Below are 24460 nucleotides of genomic sequence, written 5' to 3'. Positions count from 1 at the left end.
TGCCATAACTAAATTAGTAGTTATAGCGGATACTGAACATTTCTATTGAATAATAACTCATAATATTTATGTAATATTGTAATCCTCACGTGATGTAATTGATTTTTAATAAAAACTTGAATAGATATACACAAACATAAATTTATTACAATGAACAAACCACAGTCCTGTATAATTTGCTTGACTTGAAGTCCCTTATTCCCTGCGTGTGGCAGAGGGCATCTAACTTGATCGTTCGATATAACTATAGTCAACGCAAAACAATAGTAGTGTAATAAAATTATCATATATATATCTAATATAACCCAATCGTAGAATTACCAACTATAGTATACATTATTTAACTCAGCTTAAACTTAAATGACCACATTTAGAAGCAATTTGTTTTATGAACACAGTTTATAACTTATCATCTAATCATATTTTTGATACGTATTTTGCCCACTTTTGTATGCTTATATTAAGAATGTACAATCAAGCTATTTAAATTTGTACGAATAAAAAGTAGTATGTCCCGCGTAATATAAAACATGATTTAAAGGTTTATGAACGAATATGCGAACACTAAAATTGGTTAAATATGCTTGAATAGAATTTCGATCACAATTATTACGATTCACGGAAGTAGGAGCGGATACTGGTTTTTATATCAACGACACTATGTTATATTAAGTGAAAGTTAATAAATGATGTATAAACATAAATTAATATTAATAGAACAAAAAATAGAAACAAGCTGATGCTTTATACTTTGTTCATGCTAAACGTTTTATACGAAGTCATATAAATTTCTTGATACATTGATTACAAAACAAACATGTGGGAGCACCGTTATGTAATTAATGAGTTCAAATACTTTGCTTATTCAAGCGCCCTTACAATCGCTATTTGGAGATGATGAAGCTGAGAGCACCTCTCTCCAAGAAACACCTACACCTTGTGTGTGCATATTTATATACCTGTATATAAAAGTTTCGTTTGATTAAGCGCACCCACTTTAAAATAAAACTCATCATTTAAGAATTTATTAGATTAATTATTTAACTTGATTATAACTAGCGTTAGTATTTTTGGTTTCCTTATTATGTTTTTGATTTGGTTAGTTTATGAATAAGACCATTTAACTGCGATTATATAAAAGTTACTTCACTGTAATGAATAGAGTTACTTTTAAAAAGAATAGGTTCACAAAGTGGAGCATTTTTTGCCGAACCGGATATGGTATTGAATAATAGTCTTCATTCTTAGAGCATACTTTAATTATGATTACATTTTGATTGACACTGTATTTATTTAAACATATCCAGATGTATTAATTAATATACTTATTTCATTGTAATGGAACTCAATGAAAGCTTATTTATATTAAAATGACTTGGAATCTCCATTGGTTGAACTCAATGTATACAAAAAATGCAGTGTTAAAATAACTTTAACTTAAAGAAATAAAGACGCCATTACTGGAAATCAAAGTAATAATAAAACGATTGTGCTTTTACCACTAAAAACTCACTATTCGGCAAGATCTATTTAGTTAACTGCTTTTTTCGCAATTAATTGTATGAATTAGAATCGATTTTCAATTCAATCTTTCAAAATTGGTTAACGACGTTTCCGTAATTTACAAAACATGCTTCAAGGTTTTCAGTAAAGTTGTAGTAACTTGCGATGTGTTTAAAAATTCTTAATCACCACTAGAAAGTCGGTCATTTAGGTATGTAAGAAATAATTAAGTTTTTGCATGACAACGTATTAGTCTACCAAATTTTATAAAACTTTACGTAATCATTTTGTTTTTTTAATTAGGAGAAATTATTTTTAAACTAATTAAGATTCGTTAAATTAGATTTTTGAATCCTTCTTAATTTTTATTCGACATTACTAATGGCACGTATAAAATATTACTTATCCACATAAATTCGATGAACAATTGACTCAATATTTGAGGAAGATCAAGGCGTAAGATTTTGAAGCATACATTACACACACGTAATCTTAAATAAGTATCAAACAAAAAAGCTTGACCTAGATATAGCACGAATATCCTGGTTATTGTCGACAGAATATTGTTGTTTTCATTGGAAAGGAAAAAAGAGTGATCACCTGCCTTTACAGACTAATTAACGACATTCAAAAATGTGATATCTAAATCAAGAGTTATAACATTATTTAAATAATTGATATTTTTTATATAAATAACATGACGTATGCATTAATACAATCGAATTTTTAATGCAAATTATGCGTTTATTTGCGTTGGGTAAATTCGTAAGGGTTTTAAAAATCTAGTTAGAATGAACAAATAATATGTAATAGAAAAATAAACATCCGTATGTGGGTGTGTAATATTCGTCTTGATTTGTAAAATGCGTCCATAAAAGTGAAAACGCGCTGTGAATCATCAATATAACTTTTGTTATGTAAGAAGTAATTTAGGAAGGACGCTCTAGATACAAGAAAATTGCTTATTGTCTCACGGTAATTGATAAATTGTAGTCTTTGCCCTCGGGCGCGCTTAACTATTCAGATGTATTTAGCGTCAGAGACCCTGTTTTTCGTCTAGACTGAGTAATTGCTACATTTATTACTGGATCTTAAGTAAAAAACTGGTATAATATGGAATAAAAATCTACCTCAAAACCGTTAGTATTTTTGGTTTCCTAGCTCCTAAGCTTTAATAAATTAAAAAACGAATCATCGAAATTGACACACATGTGACCACTCTTTATATTACGTAACATGTATTATAATAAGAACAACCAAATTGAGTGTATTTATATAGTATTTTGGCAAATGTGTAAGTGATTTAGAATGTCTCCGATCATAAAAATTTTGTTAGTCTGATACAATTTTGTGTTTCTCACTTCATCTTAATTTTCTTTGTCCACCTTGGTACTTTAACAAAATTTGTATAGTATTGACCTAACAATATAATTGTAGAATTGTTAAATAAGTAATGATCTTGTAGTTAAGTTAATAATGTTTTTTTGTGTAATTACTATTAATTATTTTTCTGCTTCGGTAAAGCCTTTGTCTTATCGCTTAACAGTGTCCAAACATATGTAGGTATTTCCATATTCCTGTTTAAATATTTATATTAGGTTGAAATTCAATACTGTACTTTAAGGTAAGCTACACGAAGAAGATCCTAAGAACCTAGAATAAACAAATATTTTCAATAGTTTTTAGACTGTTTAACGTACTTTATATATCAAAATTGAAAATTCAAGCATGAAGTAGTAGGGCTAAAAAAAAATTTTTTATTTAATTTTTATAAATTCGTACAATTTGAAAAACGTCTATCAATAAAAACACAAAAACTGACTAGACTTGTTAAAAGTGAATGAATTGCACTCATGGGTTACATTTCTCTAGAGCGTAAACTTAACTGCGATGTTGTTATATCACCACTGATTATCATAAATGCCTCGTTTAGTTATAACAACTTGTATATTTTGACAAGTATCTTGTAATTAAACATAACACGTGATTAAAGATTATATTTATAGTATGAAGGCGTGCGAATTGTACTGAATTTTCCACACTTAACAATTTTGATTTCGTTTTCCAGAATAGTGAATTCTTTCAGGAATAAAAATTTATTGGGATACAAGTAATGAATATCTATGACATCAGATGTGTAAAAGTAAATACTATTAAAATGAGAACCTTTAGTTGGTTACTGATACTGAACGTACCGGTACGGCATAGAGAATGGTTTAAGTATATCGTATCGTGTCGTATCGGAGACAGATATTCAGTCACGGCCAACAGAATATGTAAATTTGAGTTATTAATAACAAATATTTAAAATTTTATTAAACTTTGTGAAAATACTACTGTGACCCATAGCGTTAACAATGTCACGATTTATAAGATTTTTAAACCATTTTCGGGCACATATAGTTAGTTTTGTTAGAATATAAACACGTTAGTGCGCATGGCTAACTTGTAGCTTAATCTATGTGTAACTGTTACTGAACGTACGTACGTTCATACATACTGTTACTGTAAGTTTGACCAAGTTAAAAACCCGGTTATGGTAGGCAACGCACTTGACAGCCTTCTGTGTGAGTATGTGTACCACTTAACATCAGACGAGCCCGCCTGCCCGTTTGCCCAATTTATATATAATAAAAAAGGTCAAACAATATCAAACACGTCAATGTCCTTCAATAAAACTAGTAATCAATTAGCAGTAATAGCGTAAGTAAATAACATAATTAATTTTAACTGAAATGTAAATAAATACAACTTTCTTGGAAATTACTAAAAATAGCAGGTGCACCACGATCTCTTTGAAATTGCTGTTGCAACGAATGCACGAATTTGGAAATTGATCCTAAACAATAGTGTTATATCATCAACTTCGTTTATTCAACAATGACCTCATGTACTTAACTGTTTTTGACTGGAATACTTAATGTTTTCACGCTTTTCCAAAGCATTATTTAACTTTAATGATAATGAACTTTTATGATAAAGTGACCTAATGTGTTCTGTAAGGGCTTCATCAAGATTTGGTTGGTTAAACTTTGAAAATTCAAGTGATTATAAAAATTAGTTTATGAAGACACATAGGATTAATTAAGTGAACTAGAATGTGCTCTGGTATACTTAAAAACGAAAATCATTATCAGCTGCATTATCACAAACACATAACTTGTTGTTTTCTTACTCTTATTTACTTTAGATCTATAACAGTCGTCAGTCAGTAATTTATTACATAAGACATGTAAGTCTGTCATGTTAATAGAAATAGCTGTGTTGTTTTTTAGGCGTAACGCAGCTTTCTTATGTGATACGATCATTACAATGAAAATGAACTTGATGTATAGATAACACAACCTTTAATTATCCTAAAATTAAATTGTATTTAATTTTATAACTAATATTGGATATGATAATAATGTGATCAAAAAATAAAGCTAATATTTAAATGTACACTGCCACAGGGACCAGACTTTTAATTTAGTTTTTTAAATTATAAATTATTTTTCTTAGTATGTTATGTTCTTAACAATCTCTCCATACGCCAACTGTGGATTTCATTGTTATGATTACTAATAAAAGTTTTATTTAAAGGCATTTCATTGTATAATCGTAAGGAAACGTACTAAAACGAATTTTTGTATGAAGGTACTTTTTAAAGGTTTGTATTAGAATTTTATTTAAGATACATTTATTACGAATAAAATTTTGATGTGTGCGTTGATAAAACGATTTTTACTTGACTTACAATGTATAATTTTGGAAATAGTAATAAAGATAGCTTATGAAGGTTTCCGTTAGAAGGAAGTTCCTCAAAGGTTAAATGGAAAGCAGGAAGGTACAAACTACGATGCTACTTTCCTTGTGGTAGATAGGCCGAACTTAAAGGTAAGTAATATTTATAATAATTGTAGTATGTGATAAAATATTACTTTTGACATTTTTATTTGTGAGCTTTTTACTAATAAGAATATAATTAAAATTAAAAAATCTTAAAATTTACATCTTTTTAATGGACCTCAAAAATCTGAAGGAGCAGGATATTAATTAAATTGATGTGTATTTTATTTGTACATATAAATAGGTGCTCTCCAAAGTGACATGAATAAAAATTATTTTATTCATCTGTTTTATTATTCAAGACATATATTAAAAAAATATATTACAGCTGAGTGATGGATTTTTAGTTACTTTTGTCCAGTTTAAACTGGTTTGATTGGAGAAACTTAAGTAATATGAACCAAGATCTAACTTCTATTATGTGTTATTTAAATATAAAATAAATCAAATATCAACAAATCTCCTTATGTGCAAACATGACAGCGAAAATAAGAAAGATCAATTTCCAATTGAGCCGATACGAATCGATTCAATCTTACTAACTTCCGTTAACATCTCCGTAAAGTCTTTATTAACTTAACTGGTAAGGTCATTACCGTGCAGCACACGTTTTATGAAGTCAATATAGTCAAATGAAAGTGCATCTTACTAATTCCACACATGAGTGTTTAAAGAAAAGTGATATTGACGTATTTAAGATCAGAGACATTGAGCAAATATTTATTTTTATTTGTGTTTTGTTTTTCATACAAAAATAAATAAATAAATCAGTGCCGCTACAACCTCTTTTAGGTCCTGGCCTCAGATAAATAAAACATGATCATTTTTAAATCTAATAGGCAAGTAGGTGATCAGCCTCCAGTGCCTGACACACGTCGTGGACTTTTAGGGTCTAAGACATGTTGGTTTCGTCAAGATGTTTTCCTGCACCGTTTGAGCAAATGTTAAATGCGTACATAGAAAGAAACTCCATTGGTGCACAGCTCTGGAACGAACCTACGACCTTAAGTATGAGAGTCGCACGCTGAAGCCAACACAGCTCATTCATTTCATATAAATGTATTCTTAAATTTAACTACTTTCTTCATAGTTAAAACCGCTTCTTCTAAAACACGTTTACTTAGATTGTCGCGTACCAATAAATGCATCAAAGCGGTGTATATGACGTAATGCTTCCGCTGCTATTACCTCATTGTTGGGCTCGGAAGCCCGATGCTCCCATTCTTTCAGGCAGTTCAGTGAAAGGGTCCTCTGATACTTTTACCCTCCGTCGGGCGCAGCGGGTGCGAGCCGCTCGCTCTCTTATAAATTCGGTGAAATTCCTACGACACTACATTACAATTTCGGCGGCTGTTGCAGACAGCCGTGTTAGTTTGTGTTAGTTATAGATTAATACTAGTATAGTGGTTTAGATATAACGTGTTGCGCGTTCTAATAAGCATTCAATATGAAATTCACGGTGAGTGTGAGCTTTGTGATGGATAGTTTAAAAGTGGACTGTTTGGATTATCAATTTGTGGATTAAGATAAAAGTATAGAACATCTGAAGATGTTATTTCTTTGGTCTTAAAATTTTTTCATATGTAAACTGTAACCAATGGTCGTAAATAAGCATATCGATTGCACCTGCATAGATTTATTTCAAAGTAAAAGTTGTAAAAGTGAAATGAAATTTATAATAGCAGCTATAATCTTGATTACTACCATGCGGGTTATTTTTATGTGAAGTAGGAAAACCTGTTTGGGATTCCCGCCATTTTACTTATTAGCATTATCGAAAGTGAAACTAAGTGCAATGTCAGCGATGTTGGGCTGAAATTTAACATACATTTTTCTGTTCGCAGGTCGCATTCATATTATGTATATCAACGGCATGGGCTATAAAAGCGAAAGTTGACGATCCTAAGGATAAGAGAGAGGCTGCGATTGGCTACGGATCATCAGGCCACTCAAGCCAGGCATACAACTTCCAGTCGCCTGCACAAGGACACGAAGATGCAAACTCAGCTATCAGCATCGGAGCTGGATATAGTGTAGGAGGTGGCAAGCCTTCTTACAGTTTTGCAAATCAAATATCCGGTGCTGCCTACCAAGTACCATCTGAAGGGTCACCAGCAAGTGGTCACGGTGCTCTTCAACTGGCCCCAATTACACTACAATCATCTCACCCCGGTCTTGTTTCCAACGATCTCTCGCAGCTGATGAGCCAACTTTCCCATGGATTAAACTCTGGAGCGCTCACACTGTCACCTGGTAGTCAAGGAGTGTATCAGTTTGGCGTCCAGAATGCACATGGAGGTCAAGAGTTTTCCGTTCCTCAATTCGCTTATAGCTCACCAAACTCGCAACAATATACTTTAGGAGAAGCGGCTCAACCCGCAGTTCCATCATACGCTGCTGGTACTAAAGGATTAGGTTCTTACAGTTCGACAGGACCAGTTCTATTCACACCGGATCAAGCTAATCAAGCACAAAATTACGCCTCTCAAAGCGGCGGTCATTCTATCAATGAGGGAGCATCGATCTCTTACGGGGAGCCGGCCCAGTCACTGTCCGGTTATTCATTAGGTAATTCAGGACAATCCTTCGGTGGATCACTAAACGCTTACGCTGGAAATTATGCTGCTCCGGGAAAATCATCTTTTAAACCCTCTGCATTCCTGGGTTCAGTTCAGAGTGAGGGAGGTCATTCCCTATCCGGATCATATGCTGCACCGTCTTTTGGTAATTATCATGCTGGTGGTTTGTCCTTAGGGGCTGGTGGTCATAATCATGGTTTCGGTTCATTGTCTGGACTCAGCGGTGGTGCACCTAAATATATCTCGCAAACATATTTACCTACCAAATCTGCCGATGGCGTAGGTTCCTTAGAGTCAATTGCGTCAACTTTCTCAGCTAGCGGTCAATTGGGCCACGGTGCTCATAGTTTTCCTTCATCTCCATACAGCCCCAGTACTGGCCATAGCGCTTTATCCCAAGCCCCTCAATACTATGTAACTTCATCAAAGCATAGCCCTGGAGCTAGCTTTGGAGGCGGAAGTATTTCATACAAAAGCCCAGTTTCTGGTCATAGTTCATTGAATTCTTACTCATCTGGGCCTAAATACAGCTTTGGTGGACAGAGCACACGCTATTCACCAGCAAAGGACTCTCATGGCGCTTACAGCGAAACGAGTTACAACACGATCAAATACAGCGAAGAACTAAAACCCCGTATTCATTAAGATAATCGTACACAGATGGAAACGGTGCTGTAAATAAAGGCTTGATTACGTGTGGATTATGTATGTTTACGAAAACGTGAGTGAACGAAAGCGTTAAGTCGCTGTAGGTGTTGTTTATTTGCGTATGTTCCGCTAATTTATCAGATGAACGCTTCAATTGTTACCGTCGAGCTTATCAAATTGCTTTCTATTGGGGATACTATTGTTATTAACTACATTATAAAAAAATACACAATATGTTGTTATATACGCTTACTACCAGCGGAATATACATATACATTAGTGTGAATGCGCAGCGAATATTTGTAAATAAAAAAGTATACGATAAGGTAGACTATTTATTAATAATAGCTATTATAAAATTGTTGATTGTTGAATAAAAACCATTTTTTAAACCACTGTATTTTATTCCCCCTAACTTTATGGTCAGCAATGCACAACTCTTTTGTTTTTATATTTTAACGGGTACATACATTCTTTAGTAAATACTGAACCATCCTTTTATAGAGCTCTGTATTTATCCGGGGTTTTGACCCTACAATATGTCGAATGGAACTGAGCTTCAACGGATAGATTAGATTATATTACAAAGTAGGCGCGTAGATGGGAAAGGTGATATTGTTGCTTGAATAATCGACACTTGGCTAGTTTCACTTATAGGAAAGTAGGGAAATTGAAACTGCACATTATCTTTGAGTAGTTGCCAAGATTCTGTACTGTCTCGAATATTTAATTGCTTTATTAATTCAAGAACTTTTGTAACTTCAAAATTAAATCAATGACAAACTCAATAGGTTTTAAAACAATAATACGGTTAAGTAAGATTAAAATAGTATTTTGACAATTAATTTCAAGAAACTAAATTTATAATTTCCTCAAAATTTTCTTAGAACGTAGAAGAAAAATTATGTTTGTAGCTTCTTTCCGACTAATACAGTATTTTTAATTCGCGTTCTTTTTCTCATACTAAAAGAACAAATAAAAATTTTCCTAAGGTAAAAATTATCAACTATTAGCAAATATATTATGTAAATAGCTATGTAAGATTGTAAATACACAAACAATGATGTTCTTTCACGGTCTGAGTAATATTTGGCGCTTGCAGTGGCAAACTGCGTTCACTTCCGAATTCCCATCTCACTTATGTAAGAGATCTTGTTTTTTATTTAGATTGGTACTGATTTATATTACTTAATCTAAAAAGCTTTTCTACATATACTATACATACATACTATATACATTGTTTCACTTCTGATAATCTATCGTTAACATTCTTACGGTAAAAGATTCTTCTTATTTTGTTTGTATCGATCGCATCTACTCAATAAAGGTATTAGCTATATCGTGTTTTAAAAAAAAACAAGTGAAAACGTACCGAATTTGCGTTTAATAAAGATATTTGGTATTATCTATGTGACGCTGATCGGTATTATATTTTTTTATGTAAGTAATCAAAAGCAAAATAATTGTGCCCGGAATTAAACCTACCCCCGGGATAGACATATTATGTGGTATTATCCGATCCAGTAGTAATCTGCCTGAATCTACCTGAAATAATATAAACAAAGATTGATCAATGGTTCAGTAATTAGTTTATTTGTCTTTGGTTGTACCAAAAAGTACATATGTTTTGAGTAAATTTTTAAACTATTTAAATTAATACGGAAGACAATATTAAAAATCCTTAGTAACTAAATTAACACAATAATTCACATTGTACTATTACTCTGAATTTAATAATTACAATAATCACACAATTTTAAGGAATCCCTCAAACAAATTCTGGCGCAAACCCCAGGCTCTTCATAAGATAGATATAGAGATATAAAATATACAGAGATTATAATTCAAAATAACAATTGTAATATTTAAAAAGGAACAATCTCGTAGTCTTAGTAGCAGTACTTATAATATACTTTAACATTAAGTGAGGTAAAAGATAAATCTTTAATATTGGCTTTAAAGGTTTTAGTAACTTAAGTAATCATTCTACTAATATAATATTAAGTTATTTATAATTTTCTTAATTAACATATACTTCATCTATTGTATGTTTTCAGTACTATTATCGACATTTCTTATTTATAAACATAAAGTTACAGTTGTCAGGTGAAAGATGGCGCGATTATAAGTTACATGTTGTATGTAAACCTAATGAAATTGAAAGTTTCTAAATCGTGTGAGTATAAAAAACCAACAGTGCTACAACCTTTTAATTCTGGGATAAAGATTTCTGTTCATTATCATTTCATGATCGTAGAAAAATTACACTTCCATGTTCCTACTAGAATCGTTCTCTGTTTCATGTTCCTCACCAATACAACAAACCCAGTTTTGAATGGACAGCCTTCATAACGCCTTTATTAAATTTAAGCTTCGACTTGTTAAAGTGTCGCGGAATATGCTGAAAGGAGTATTAGGAATATTCATAGCGCTAAATCACCTGTAGCATGAGCACTCCATCACTTTCACACTATTACACAACAACCCAAATTAGTTGAAGTAATAATTATTTAAAATAATGTATATGTAAATATGTTAAAATTTACGAAAACCTTTTTATATATCGTCTATATATTTGGCTATATATTTAGTACTATTATTTTTCTTATAATCAAAATTGATTAAATTTGAGCTTAAATAAGCTAGCTGTAGAAAAGCGAAACCAAAAAATATATTTTTATAATAGGCCTATAACCCGTCTGAGCTATGCACAACGGACCTATTGAGAGACTAACTATGGACACGCCCTTCTGAGCCAAAGCATTCAACATTTTACGTGGAATTACTAGAAAGTGTAATTTAAGAACTAAAACTTGGGTTTCAGATTTCTTAAGCTCACAGAGCTTATATCTTGAAAGTCGTCTTTGCTTACAACAGTATTCATTTCATAAAGTATTGCACAATTTCATAATTAAAACAAATAAGACTTATAAAGTATTTGCTTCTTAAAATACTTTCAAATTAGAACTAATTATTAACCACAAAATTAGTAGTTCTGTATTAATAGACACTTCGCACATTCAATGAATGCGCATCTAAGATCGGTCAAGGCGGCGTGGAATCTCACGTTTTCGCCATTCTCAGACAATTTTATAGCTTCCTGGCATATAATAACTATCATGTACATTTAAAAGAAATTAAAAACATACTACTGTATACTTATAGGATATGTTAGGATAAATCATAAAATCACTAAAATATTCCAACGCGTTTTCTAATCTCAGTTAATTGCTGAACGCGATTTAGCGTTTATATTAAGGTATATCGAGTGAGAGCTTTTCTAGGGTTCAAAAAACATACAGTAAAAATATTCTACATTTATTTTGATTTTATTTTTATTGATAAAAAGCTTGCCACACTTGGCACACTGTTATATCGCTGAAAAAAATCACAAAATACAATTTTAAATGTGACAAGCACTTATAGGCAAACATGACATACACGAAGAGATCTAATATTAAACAAAACAAAACAACCATTTGACAAAACACACAAACACTAGTAAAAAAATTAACTTAAGAAACTAAACAAAAATCGATTTCAATGTGTGAGGTGAGCAACTATATATCCAGACCTAGCTCGTTTATCAAAATGCTTAATCTGGATATCGGTGAGCTTTGACCAAAACGCGTTCTACGAAATGGTGGGACAAAAGGAATAATGGGATGCCTGGGTTATCGAGAGGGTACACGAAATATGAAGTTAGACAGAAGGTTCCATTTATGAGGTGACTGAAAATGCCTTTAGTGTTTCATTCAAGCATTTCATTCATTAAATTTCCGTAATAATAGATTTATTTTCTGTTTTTTAATTGTGCGAAATAAACGATGCAATTGATAAGTATAAAGATCCTTTACTATGTAAGTAAATACAAGGGAAGCTTATCTAATACTTAGTAAATACCAACTTCAAGCTAATATTAGACTAAACTGTAATTATTTGTTATATTCCCAGCGACGTAACTTACGAGTATTGAAAAATATGTTGTGACTTCGTAACTCATGGACGTATTGGTCGTTTCCGTACGGTTCAGGAAGCTAGTGGCTAGAACTGGATCGGTTACGGGGCAGGACAAAGACCTAGCGAGCGGTCACTTCCTCCAGTACTGCCCCTTGATACATAACTTGTACCTAACCGCTCATATAAATGCGTGAACTTGATATTTGCTTACACTTTTCCGAGCACCATTGGAAAGGACACTTTCCTTTAGGCAATGTAAATTGGTTGTCAAAGAAAAAATAACCATGGCGAGAAAGGAAATTTTCGTAAGTACTTCGTTTCATTAGCATTACCCGTTGCAAAATGATTTGTGAACGGCCTCGCTACTAACGAACGATGTAACAAGGAGCTGATTGATCGACTTGAATGTGCCTTTTGAAGTGTTATGACGAATCATTTTATTTCAGATCTGCATCGCTTTCGCTGCGCTAGTATTGGCCAACGAGGTTGAAGACGCAGAGCAAAAGAAGAGAGGCGCTGGTAAAGCGAACGTCCTTAATGCTATTCCAACGGGAGCGCAAAAGCCCGAATACACGTATAGCATTTATCCCCAAAACCCTCAACCAGCATATCAAAACCAAGTTTCCAACACATTCTATCCTAATCAGCCAAGTCAGTATTACACTAATTCAGAGGCCTCTCAACAGCATCAAGCAAATGTTCCCCAGACATCACAATTCGTGCCTATAAATTTCGTACCAAACGGTGCTTATCAACAGAAGTATATCGTTCAACCAAAGCCGGGCAATGTAGTAACTGTCCTCCAACCTACCCCTTACCCCGCACAATCAATTCTGCAATATCCTCAAACAGTTCTCGCGAATCCCTCCAATCACATTAGTCCACAAGCCCCGATCTTTAACACCCCGCACGGTCATTTCAACTTCCCTCACTATCCGATACCTCCATTTGGTAACCCGTTTTTAGGACATTCGTCTATGTTAGTCTTTCCTCAATTCAGCCAATATAGCAATCTAGGATTGACAAGTCCATCCCATGGAGTCTATTACCAGCCCCAAGCGAAACCAAACTATTCAACTCAGCCAGCAAGTAGCGGTTCGCCGAATGAGTACGAAAAATTGAATACACATCAATCCGCTGCGCCTAAAGAAGACAGTGACGTCCAAACCGATTATATTGCTTCTGACTCCAATAATGTATTTAAAAACTCTTATAATACGCGCAATACATTTACCAAAATATAATATGTAAATACTTAATTTCACTTAATGGATGATTGTTAATCAGTACTATTTATAATGCATGTTAATATAAGTTCTAACAAGTTGTTATTTATTAATAAATATTTTGTTGACCCTTTACTTTTTTTTATCTTAACAATGAACTCATCCGAACTAGCGATCTGTGGAATAGACTACCGGCGGAGGCTTCCCTGAGAGATACGACCTCCAACAATTCAAAATACGAGTGTACCCTTAAAGGCCGGCAATGCACCCACTAAAAATGGGTGTCTATGGGCTGCGACGACTGCCTTTTTGGGCGTTCCTCAGGCTAGTTTGCCCCCCTATTATATAAAAAACAATTTACAGTAAAGATTGACAAAAGAGATTATATGCCGCTATTAAAATAATAAACGTACTTGTTTTCGTTCATAAAGTTTTATGAATTGTTATTAACAACAATTAAAAAGGAAAGCCACATTTGCAAATGTTAAGTATACAGTAATTAAATGTTAACACCCAAATGAATGAATAATATTTTATGAAATACAATCATCAACATGGTAAAGATGTTGTAGATTAAATTTACAAGACGTTTAAAAATTGAGGTTAAGAATGCCCACTGCCCATTCACTAGTCCAATGGAATTTAAAAGCAAATTGGATCTTTTGCTTGGACCTGGTTTGTTATAATATTGACTAACATGAGTTATTGCGTAATTTGAATATAATTGCATCAATAAAACAAGATCGTCATCGTCGTTGGTTCAGATCAACAAACTTTAAGCCTGACTTGTACAGGTTTAAAATAAAGACTTTTATTAGTAAACAATAGTTTTTTTTTAAATTTTTTTTATTTATTCCACTCCCCTGCCATCGTGTCCAGGGGCAGTGTAGCAGCACATGTTCCACTGTTTGATCTTCATTACTGCAGGCACATGTTGGTCTTGTCGTAATTTTAAACCTATGCAGGTAATATGCAAAGGCTCCGTGCCCTGTTAGAATTTGCGCCATCTGGGGCAAGCGCTTCTTTTTTACTAACTTTACAATAGTTTTTTCAGCTAAGATTATAAATGACTTAAAACCTGCTATGATCGTATATGTGTTTCATTCCATATTTTTATATTAAAGATTATATGACCAGACAAACATTTTTACATATAAATAAGCAATAAAAATGATGTATTTTGACAAGAATATATATGATTGTTATAATTTATATAATGGACGTGTGAAAAAAGTTATGTCGTAACGTCAACGCGTGGTTATCGAGCAGTGAAAGGGTTTACGCGAGCCACTAATTGCTTGCGTATTATTTGTATCATTCTTTAAATGCGCAATCGTTATATAGATGATGATCAAAAACTTACAATAGAAAATATTCATATTATTTGTGGTGTCCAAATTTCTTAGCCTTACTTTTAGAATGTTTTAATACTTGTATACTAATATTTTAGACTCTAAAAATGATATTTGTGTTGGGTAGTCAATTTATCAATCGATCTAGATTTAACTGAATAAACCTAACCTGAGTAACGTTAGTTCGCAGTTAGTTTTTAACTTATAATCATTAATTTAACTTTAATCATCGTATAATATCTTAGAAATAGTAATATAGATACAGAAATATAGTTATTATATTTGACTAATTATTATAATAGTAATTAAGGACTACAGAAATTATAAAAAAAGGAAAACCAGATGACAACTTAAACAAAACTATTGCTGCAAGTACATATATGTGCGAATCCGAGACTTTCTTTACACGGAAGCTTCACCTAGACACTATTATCTAATAATTAGCCAATCATTCAAAGGAAATCCTTTACAATGCACCATGAAACACTTCTGGGTCAATCAAATTCCCATAAATATTGACAAACATCCTGTGTTTAAACCAATCGCTCATCTGCCTACCATCTTAATTAAGTAGTAGGTTGTGATTAATGTATAAAGTTTTATATGAAATATCGTGACTCGCAGTAGGCCGGGCCCAGTTGAAGAAATTAATCGGTGACTGCACTTTACATTTTTAGTACACAGTTGCTCTGTTTAAACGTTTGGTAATTATGTAACGATAAAATGATTATGCGATGTTATGATTACTATTTATGTTCACCATAAAAACGAAGAGTAATTCTACATTGAATCGTCCATTTAGTATTGCGTTTACGTTTAATGATATTTTAATAATTATCTGAAGAACCAAATGAATAGAGCACGGAATTCAATCCTAGATTAGTAATGACTTATTTAAGAAAGCGTAGGTCCTTTAACGACCAATGGGAAAATTTATTTTAATTTAAATTAGCTTACTTCCCTTGCCTAGTGGTGGGTTCATTTTTAATTTATTACATAGAATAACAGCAAACGAGTGTAACCCGTTAGACATTATAGTGAGTGCGTTTAGACATATAGTGGGCCACGGCCTATATTTATTTTAATTAAAACTATAATTATTGGTAGGATAATTTTTACTAATTAAAAAAATTACATTCTATACAAAATGTTTAATTTTCCATTATTTAAATTTAAAAAGGTTTTATTTTAAAATTATTCGCTAATATAATGGATAAGAGACAAGCCGTCACCTAACTACTTATTATCTATGACTTAATTTAAATCTATTGTCCATTAACCTTTTAGTCTTGAACTTTATGGCATGTCATAGGTTACATCAAGATACTAAACGAATTTCTGTGCAATTTAGACCAATAAAATTTAGCTATATATTAAATTTAAATTTATTATTGCGGACAAAACCAGTGCCACAATAATACAATTTTATTGAACAATCAAACCAGCTTTTAAACCGCCGTTCGAAGATGATGAGTCCCATCCACCCGTAGTTCGTTGCTGATGGATAGCAACACCCCGGTGGAAACAATCAGATATAATAAATAATAGTTGGCCTGATAATTAAATGAAGATCATAGACCACATATCACTAAGCTATGGTTGAGAACGTTCGTATTAAAAAAATAAAAATAAATAAATAAGACATTTTTATATTAAGATTTAAACTTATATGACGCCTTCAGGTAACTGAGAAATATACTACATTAGTAAACAGTTCATAATCGAGGACGAGACAACAACAGGTATAATTTATATTGTGGCACTGCTTGGATTGGACATGGGCGGATTGAATGTGATGTCATGGGTTTGATTCACAGGAAAACAATAATTGTTTTGATTGATTATTTTTGGTTTACATTTTTAAACAGGATATTAATTACGTATCTACGTCAAAAAAAACGCAAATGTTTTACATGTAATTCTCTTGGGTGGGATATCAAAGACTCAGTGCTATATGTTAGGTCCAGTCTCTGTAGTCTAGTTAAAATTATCGATAATGGCCGAGTCGTTTATGTAAAATTAAATTGCACAGTATGGATTATGTAAAATCACCTCTTACTCTTTAAATTACAAAAACGACATACATTACTCGAAATAATAGATATACAAAAAACCTTTTACGGCACTCAGTCTAAATTATAGAGAAACACACACGTTTGTGTTTCATTTAGATGAACGTATAATGTAAGGGATATTCAATGGAAAGTGAGATCGTATAGAATATCGAGCAATCCACTTAGTTGGCGTAGAAAGTGACGCGGTCAGCTATAAGTACTAAGTTAGGGCGGAGTCGTTATCCTGTAATATAATTTATTCACACAGCCACAATATGTTGTAATCTACAGATAGTTTTATTAAATTGTAATTTTCGGTGATTGTCTTCGTAGTTCAAATAATTTTAACTTATTTATTGAAGAAATAGAGTAGGTCAATCCATTTATAGTCAAAGGCCGGTAATTGACAATTTATAAAACTTAATTGTAAGATTCAGCAGAAACAGTCAACTAAGCACAAAAATTTTTACATTAGAAAATATTATAAACGAAAACAATGATTAAAATTAAAAGCAGTTATAAGTATAATATATAATTATAGGTTAATAACATTTTTTTAAATTTAAAAATAAGATTTAAAGTATAGACAAAACCCCAGTTACAATCTCAAATCTTCACTTTTCCAAAACTCAACCAGTGAAAGCTCAGCAATAAAAACAGCGTAAGCTCAAATCTTAAGATTAAAAAAAAACGTTTTGTAATCTGTCGGCGTGGCAGATTAGATAAAATATTCTGGCTATTCATGTTATATACGTTATGTGCACTAACCACTAAGCCACAGTTGTAAAAAAGCTAGCAAATATAAATAATTATCAGAGCTGTCAAAATAGAATAGCATCTCTGTATAGGATTTCGAAATCACTTGATCTAATAACAGTAAATGGTGTCGAGTAACCTGCAATTCAACTGACAAAATTTGAGAAAATAATAACACTTATTGGTGATGAGCTTTTGCACTCATTTCAAAGCACAATGGTTACATAAAGACTTAAGTGTATGATCATTATTTTTTAGATTACTCCGTTTAAATTGCTTTAATATAATTTCTTTTAGGCCTCATAAAACTACATTATTTCAAAATTAATAATTATTTATCAAACGTTAACATGATACGCTTTCAAAATAAAACTATACGTTATTTCTGATATTATTAAACGGTTAAATTATACATACGGTCTTCGTTAAAATTATTTAGTACTGCATTTTTGCAATATCAAGATACAAAAACAGTGATTCACTAAAGCACATGATGACAAAAGCTGAGGATTTGGGTTTGAATTTGACGAAAGAACATTATCGTATTCTTGTCTATCGGACGCAGAAGCGCCTGCCCAGGTCCCAATTTGGGTTGCAATTAAAGACTGCAATTTTCTTATGCATAGCTGAAATAGATTTTATTTATCCTTCAAATTCTTGCACGTACTTATTTTATAGATTACGGAGGCATTATAGGAACAATTTTTATATTTCGTATTGGTCACGATAATATTTTATATATCCCTATATTTTTCCTCGCAAAGTATCATATTACTAAATTAATCCGATATTTGCTTTCGCTCTCCGTGAGTGCGTATTGTATGACGCTACGCCTTTCGTTGATATGTAGACTAGTTGTATTTAACAAACTACCACATGATACGGCAACCATTTAGGTACCAAACGGAGAGGAGGTTGTACGTTTAGCCTGTTTTTTGAAAGTAAATATTTTTTATCATAAAGTGTTGTATTATGTTATCGATTAGTTACAATCAATTCTGTTAACTGTTTTTAATACATACACGATACGACCTATTAAAATGTTTGAACTTTTAAAAAAAAAAATGAAATCGTCCTACTTCGATGCAATGATAAGGAGAGAGTAAAACAGTTAACCATTGGTTTGTTTCAATTATAGGATTCTATGGTGGACATGGACATTGCGCGTGTGCACTAGAGATCGTGACAATGTCAATCCGGCGTTTGTAAGGTGCACTGTGAAGTTACGAACGGAAGAAACTGAAAAATGCTTTTGTTCAAGGTCAGTTTTGTTTTAAATTTAATACTTATATGGGTGTCATTGTTATTAATAAATTTGGCAAAAGTTACGTTTATTTAAAAAAAAATACAAAGTTTAATAACACGTTAAATAAATAATATCATACTTTAATTAAACCTGTTTGTATCTCGCAACATTTCCAAACAGAAACCTTCTGTGAATACATTACGAATATTCCAGAAAATAAGTACTGTTGTCGAGAATTTCAATAAAAAGTGCCAAATATGGAAAGCTTCGCCTTCTGGGGCGTTCTCAAATACCTTATCTCACAGTACGCACGCAAATAAACAAAATTAGCATATTAGATTATTTAACGAATGTTAAACGTTAGGCTTTAATCCTATTTTAATAGGTTCATACCTATTAAGTTCCTGAAGATTGTATTGACTGATTTTCTTGATTTTTAACTTAACTATAATTTCTTAGGAGTCTGAAGCCCAATTTCAGTATTTTTTAGCCATAATACAAACTTGTTGAAAATCAAGAACAATGTATTAATAAAGACAGTCCTTTAGATTTTTTGTTTCTGAAAAAAAACGGTAATTATTTTTTCAATTAAACAATTGTTTTCGTAAGTAGTATTTCTAGTACTCTAGAGTAATTAGCCTTAAAACTGTAGATCATTCAAAACTTTCACTGAAAATAATAATTTTAAATAAATAATAGCCATGGTCATTTAAAACGTTTACTACTTAAATAGGAAAAACAATAATATAATATATGAAATTCTTTTAATAAGTATTAAAATAATAATAATATAATATGTCTTTTCTTCATACTATACAGACACCAAATACTGATAAGTTTTATAGAATAGAGTTGGGAAAGAGTTCAAAATGCGTATAGAATTGAACAAAAAGTTCAAAATTTCTGTTTCGCAATCTTACCACATATGGTGTGGTCCAGTTTAAAATACATGCTATTATGTCTGGCGAAACGGCTCAGTTATCAGGTGCGGTTAATATTTTGCAACGTTATTAAATTTTACTCGTATCAGCAATTATATTGTAACCTCATCTTTAATATTGGATTCAACGTTACATATGGATCGTTAATATCTTCTTCTATAAGTAAGTAGCTTTGGTAGTAGGTATACCTTAAAAGCTGTCCGAGTATAAAAGAATAACGTAATATATTAAAAAATGCCCTTGCGAACTACATTTCGCCTTCATATGATAGTTATCTACCGTTTTAGTAGCAACATACCAACATATTATATTGGTATATCGCTACTAAAACATATTATGGAACATTTCGCTATGCTACCTCATATAGACCTTTCGCTTTTCCGGAATAAAACCTAAGTACAAACTAAACTTGAATTACGAATATTTCTCGTTAAAAACCTTCCTCAGAGTTCAAGGAATACATTATTAAAAAATATTCGAACTGGTCCAGCCGTCTTCGAGTTTCGCCCTTATTTATATACCTAGATTAATAAAAAGTAGGTCGGATAGTCAGGTAATTGTAAAATTATTATTACACCGGTGAGTTTTGATTTCTGTGAGAAAATGTTTAAACTCAGTCTTAACTCAATTTGTAAATAAAAAAATGTATTTAGTTTTAGGATTTTTAGTATTAACTAATTAGTATTGAGAGAGAAAGGTGATTTGGAGTGATCAAATGACATTGATAATTAAATTGAATTTATTTTTTTATTACCACGGTTTCGAATATATAATATAAGTGAATAAATTTAAGTACTAATAAATAAAATGCATATATTATGTTACGTTGCCCCAACCCAATCCAAAAATGAATTACATATTCAACTCAATTATAAAAATAAAATATTCATCTCACGACAACAAAAAGACGGAAGTGGTTATAATAATTTAGTTTGTTCTTTTCAAATGACTCTCGTCACGAAGGCAGTGAAATATTTAGAATAGTTTTTCCTTTCTCTTTAAAGAAAATTATCAAAATTAAGATAAATTTGGTATTTTATGGTTCTAATACAGATGTTTCACCTGAATCAGATGTCTCATATAAAAGTTCAAAAAAATATCCGGCCAAAGAGAATTCAGGATTGAAAAACAAGAAATACGATGGTCAATGACTTCCATGTGTCAATATCCAAGAAGTTTTGTGACATACGGGAGTCACACTTAGCATTGAGTCACGATTCTAAACATCTCTCTCAGAGTACATTCATTTTTATTTAATAACAACATCCCCGACGAAAGAAATATGTCGGCTTGTGAGGCTCAGAAATCACTTGCCTTTAAATTAAGATAAGACAAACAGAAAACCAATGCAGAAATATTAGCTCAAAGCCGATTTTTCCAAGTATGCATACAATCACATTTATATCAAATTTCATTTATTTAAAAATTATCTATCTCTTTTCCTCACAGCGTAAACATAATTTGACAAAAAGAGAGACTGACTTCTTTTTTAAAAATCAGGTTGTATAATTTTATAATAGTTTCTCCTCTTAACAGATTTATGTTTCAGATAATCGAATTAAACCGATAACTTAGTGATCACTTTTTTACCACGTCAATTTAAAAAGTAATCATTTAAAGTAGCCGGAATATGAAGTGTTAAAGGTGAACTTTGATGGATTGATTTTCGATTACTTCTTATCTAAATAATGATCAAATAACACTTAATTATATATTGTATAGACATTCTCACGATCGCTTCCGTTGTCACGCACTAGTTCTAAGCTTGGCCGTGGGTTAATATTTTTAGATACTTTCTTGTGAAATGGGATTATAATAATACAAAAATGTATTAAATTAATTATGCACAATGCAAGTTAAATGTTAAGTATAAGTTTATGCTAAGTGTTTATGATATCAGTTAAAATTGTGTTCCTTAATCATATTGGTTGTATTAATCACTGTTGAATCGTAAAAAAAATTTATGAGTCGGTAGATTCTTATACGTAGTAAATTATTGCATAACTACAGCGGTTAGCTATCACCTAAAACTTAATTTGGGTAATCATTAAATCCGCAGATTACATCTCCGTGTGGAATCATGTGGAATGCAATTAGATAATCGCGTAAATAAGAGTAAAAGCCCTTTTACGAATGCCTTCGCTTCAAACCAGTTTCGCAAGTGCATTTTTTACCGCTCACCTGTTTTCAACGGGCATAGGCGCACCTTTGGAATATTAGTGCAGTGACCAGAACCGGACATCCTAAAATTCCGCTTTTACTTTCAGATATACGCTGTCGCTTTGCTTGTAGCGGCCGCAACAGCCGATAAGAAAATAGAACTAGAGGATATCGAAGAGGATAATTTGAAAAGTGAAAGGCAAACGGAGTATGAAAAGGAACGTCCTCAAGGACCCAGTGCGGTGTCCGCACCTGATTTGGGATATCTGAAGAATAATTTCATTCAGTACTACAATCCACCTTCACCGACAACGCAGCACCCGCGTTACGTGCAACAGTACGCTGTTACCGAGTCTCCTGAATCCCCAACTAAACCTCAATATGAACAACATCAACCTGTGGGCTATATATCTAATGTGCCTATGCTTTACATAGTACCACAATACTACAACGAACAGATACCACAAGCACAACCTCATGGCACACAATATGCTCCTTCTGCTCCTCAAAACAGCTATCAAAATAGCCCTGAACAGCAGCAACAACAGAACTATGTTGTCCCGACTTTTATTACTCCAACCGGGAATGCACAGGTTCCAAGGTTCATTCAGCCCTACACAACTCCAGTGGCATTCATCGGTTATCCACAGCCAACACTACCACCGCCGCAGCCTAGTGCAAGCCCACCACAATCCTACCAAACATACCAAAGTCCTATAGCTAATTACCAGACTGCCCTTGTAGCGCCACCTTTTAAAAATTACCAGCAGATAAATCATTATTCTAATTCCATTGACCAGAATCAAGGTCAAGGATTTTCATCGCAAGCAGAAAGTCCGTATGTACACCCTCAAGAATATCCAAGATATTATAATTCACGGGCTCCAGTTAGAGATGAGTATAGGACATCTATTGAGTTGCCTCGTCCAAGTCCATTATTATTGAAACCATCGCCACCACATTTATCACATATACCGAAGGCTTTGCCAACATACCGCCCCTTGTCAAAACCTATATACGCAACCAGTGGGCCACTGATTTCTAATGCTTTCACTCCTAAGCCCGCTGATGCGTATGGAATTCCATTTAAAAGGAGACCAACTTCTTTATTAGAATCCTATATCCCATCAAGCGTGCAACTAGAGTATTTAAAGAGAGGTTACACCAAAGACGCACTGTCAACTTACGAAGCACTGTCGAGTAGTCGCGGTTTTCCCCAAATTTATCCCACACCAAGATATTATGAACGTGGATTTCTTCCCAATCAAATGTACCACACCGCAGCTGGTGGTGTCACTTTTGGCCAACATAAAAGAGCTCCAAAACTAGCTAAGTAATGATAGATTATAGGATTAGTACATAAGTCATACATAAAACCCCAAATAGAATTAAACGATAAAAATTTGTGAATATTGGCAACAAAATTTTAATTTACTTTGAAAATTGTACAACGATTGTAAAGTGTGAACGGAGTAATTCCAAATGATTTGTGTTGTTATGTTCAAATGCATAAATGGAAAATAAATAATGGAGCTATTCATATTTTATATCGAACAGTATTTTAAACATAGGGCTATTTTTTGACGAACTTAAAAACCCGAAGGATTCTGTTTTCAATTTGTCTATTTTTAGAATTTAAAAGTAATTAGGTATTTAAATTACCTTTAGGTATTCGGGCAGTCATTGTAAATACTCGTAATAGGTTAAGTGTTGTTTTGTAGTAATTTATATTTTATTTCTTATATTCATAAAAGTTAAACCAATTTTATTGTTTTAATTAACGTTCGTCTCTTTTTGAGTAATGACAAAGATCAGTGTTTTAGCAGTAATAGTACGAAAGCAAAGAATAGTTTTAGTTTCTATGAATGTAAAAAATTCTTAACACTCTTTTAGTTGAAGAGAATTTTCAATTGGTCAGTATTTTATTACTAATAAAAATATAGCAGAAAGTGTTATTTTACTTCCCTTTCAATTAAAAAAAAGAAAGTTTCGCTTCGACTCATTATATTAATTATTACGTAACTGTTTGTTATGATACATTTTTTGCAAAATAATTATATTTAATTTCAATGATTTTTTATACTGATAAAATGATTTTATGAAAAACTGACTTTTTAAATAACTTAAAAAGCGAAATGTTATTAATTCCTTAGAATCTTTGTTTTATTTGAGTATACTCATTATAACTGGAAAGTAATAGTCATCCA

At 32.2% G+C, this 24460-nt stretch overlaps 3 protein-coding genes across 5 annotated transcripts; all 3 read left to right on the top strand.

Annotated features, from left to right (window-relative positions):
• The first annotated feature begins 6655 nt into the window (after window positions 1–6655).
• LOC110992982 (prisilkin-39-like) lies at window positions 6656–8775 on the top strand. The gene is made up of 2 exons (XM_022259014.2): window positions 6656–6790; window positions 7176–8775. The coding sequence occupies exons 1-2, from the start codon at window positions 6779–6781 to the stop codon at window positions 8553–8555; spliced, it is 1392 nt and encodes a 463-aa protein (XP_022114706.2). The 5' UTR covers window positions 6656–6778; the 3' UTR covers window positions 8556–8775.
• Window positions 8776–12750: 3975 nt separating this feature from the next.
• LOC110992962 lies at window positions 12751–13814 on the top strand. Its single transcript, XM_022258986.2, has 2 exons — window positions 12751–12823; window positions 12965–13814. The coding sequence occupies exons 1-2, from the start codon at window positions 12803–12805 to the stop codon at window positions 13760–13762; spliced, it is 819 nt and encodes a 272-aa protein (XP_022114678.2). The 5' UTR covers window positions 12751–12802; the 3' UTR covers window positions 13763–13814.
• A 4961-nt stretch (window positions 13815–18775) lies between these two features.
• Window positions 18776–24195, top strand: LOC110992952 (extensin-3-like). Of its 3 annotated transcripts, none has more exons than XM_022258967.2 (3): window positions 18776–18820; window positions 19045–19167; window positions 22361–24195. In XM_022258967.2, the coding sequence occupies exons 2-3, from the start codon at window positions 19153–19155 to the stop codon at window positions 23588–23590; spliced, it is 1245 nt and encodes a 414-aa protein (XP_022114659.2). In that variant the 5' UTR covers window positions 18776–18820; window positions 19045–19152; the 3' UTR covers window positions 23591–24195. The 3 variants fall into 3 exon arrangements, with proteins under 3 accessions (XP_022114659.2, XP_022114658.2, XP_022114660.2); XM_022258966.2 differs by having other exon boundaries at window positions 18792–18847; XM_022258968.2 differs by having other exon boundaries at window positions 18796–18823.
• Window positions 24196–24460: the final 265 nt, after the last annotated feature.

The sequence above is a fragment of the Pieris rapae genome, chromosome 6 (genome assembly GCF_905147795.1).
Source record: "Pieris rapae chromosome 6, ilPieRapa1.1, whole genome shotgun sequence".
Lineage (NCBI taxonomy): Eukaryota > Metazoa > Arthropoda > Insecta > Lepidoptera > Pieridae > Pieris > Pieris rapae.
Note: the sequence above shows the minus strand (reverse complement) of the source record. Positions and strands in the feature narration are given on the sequence as shown.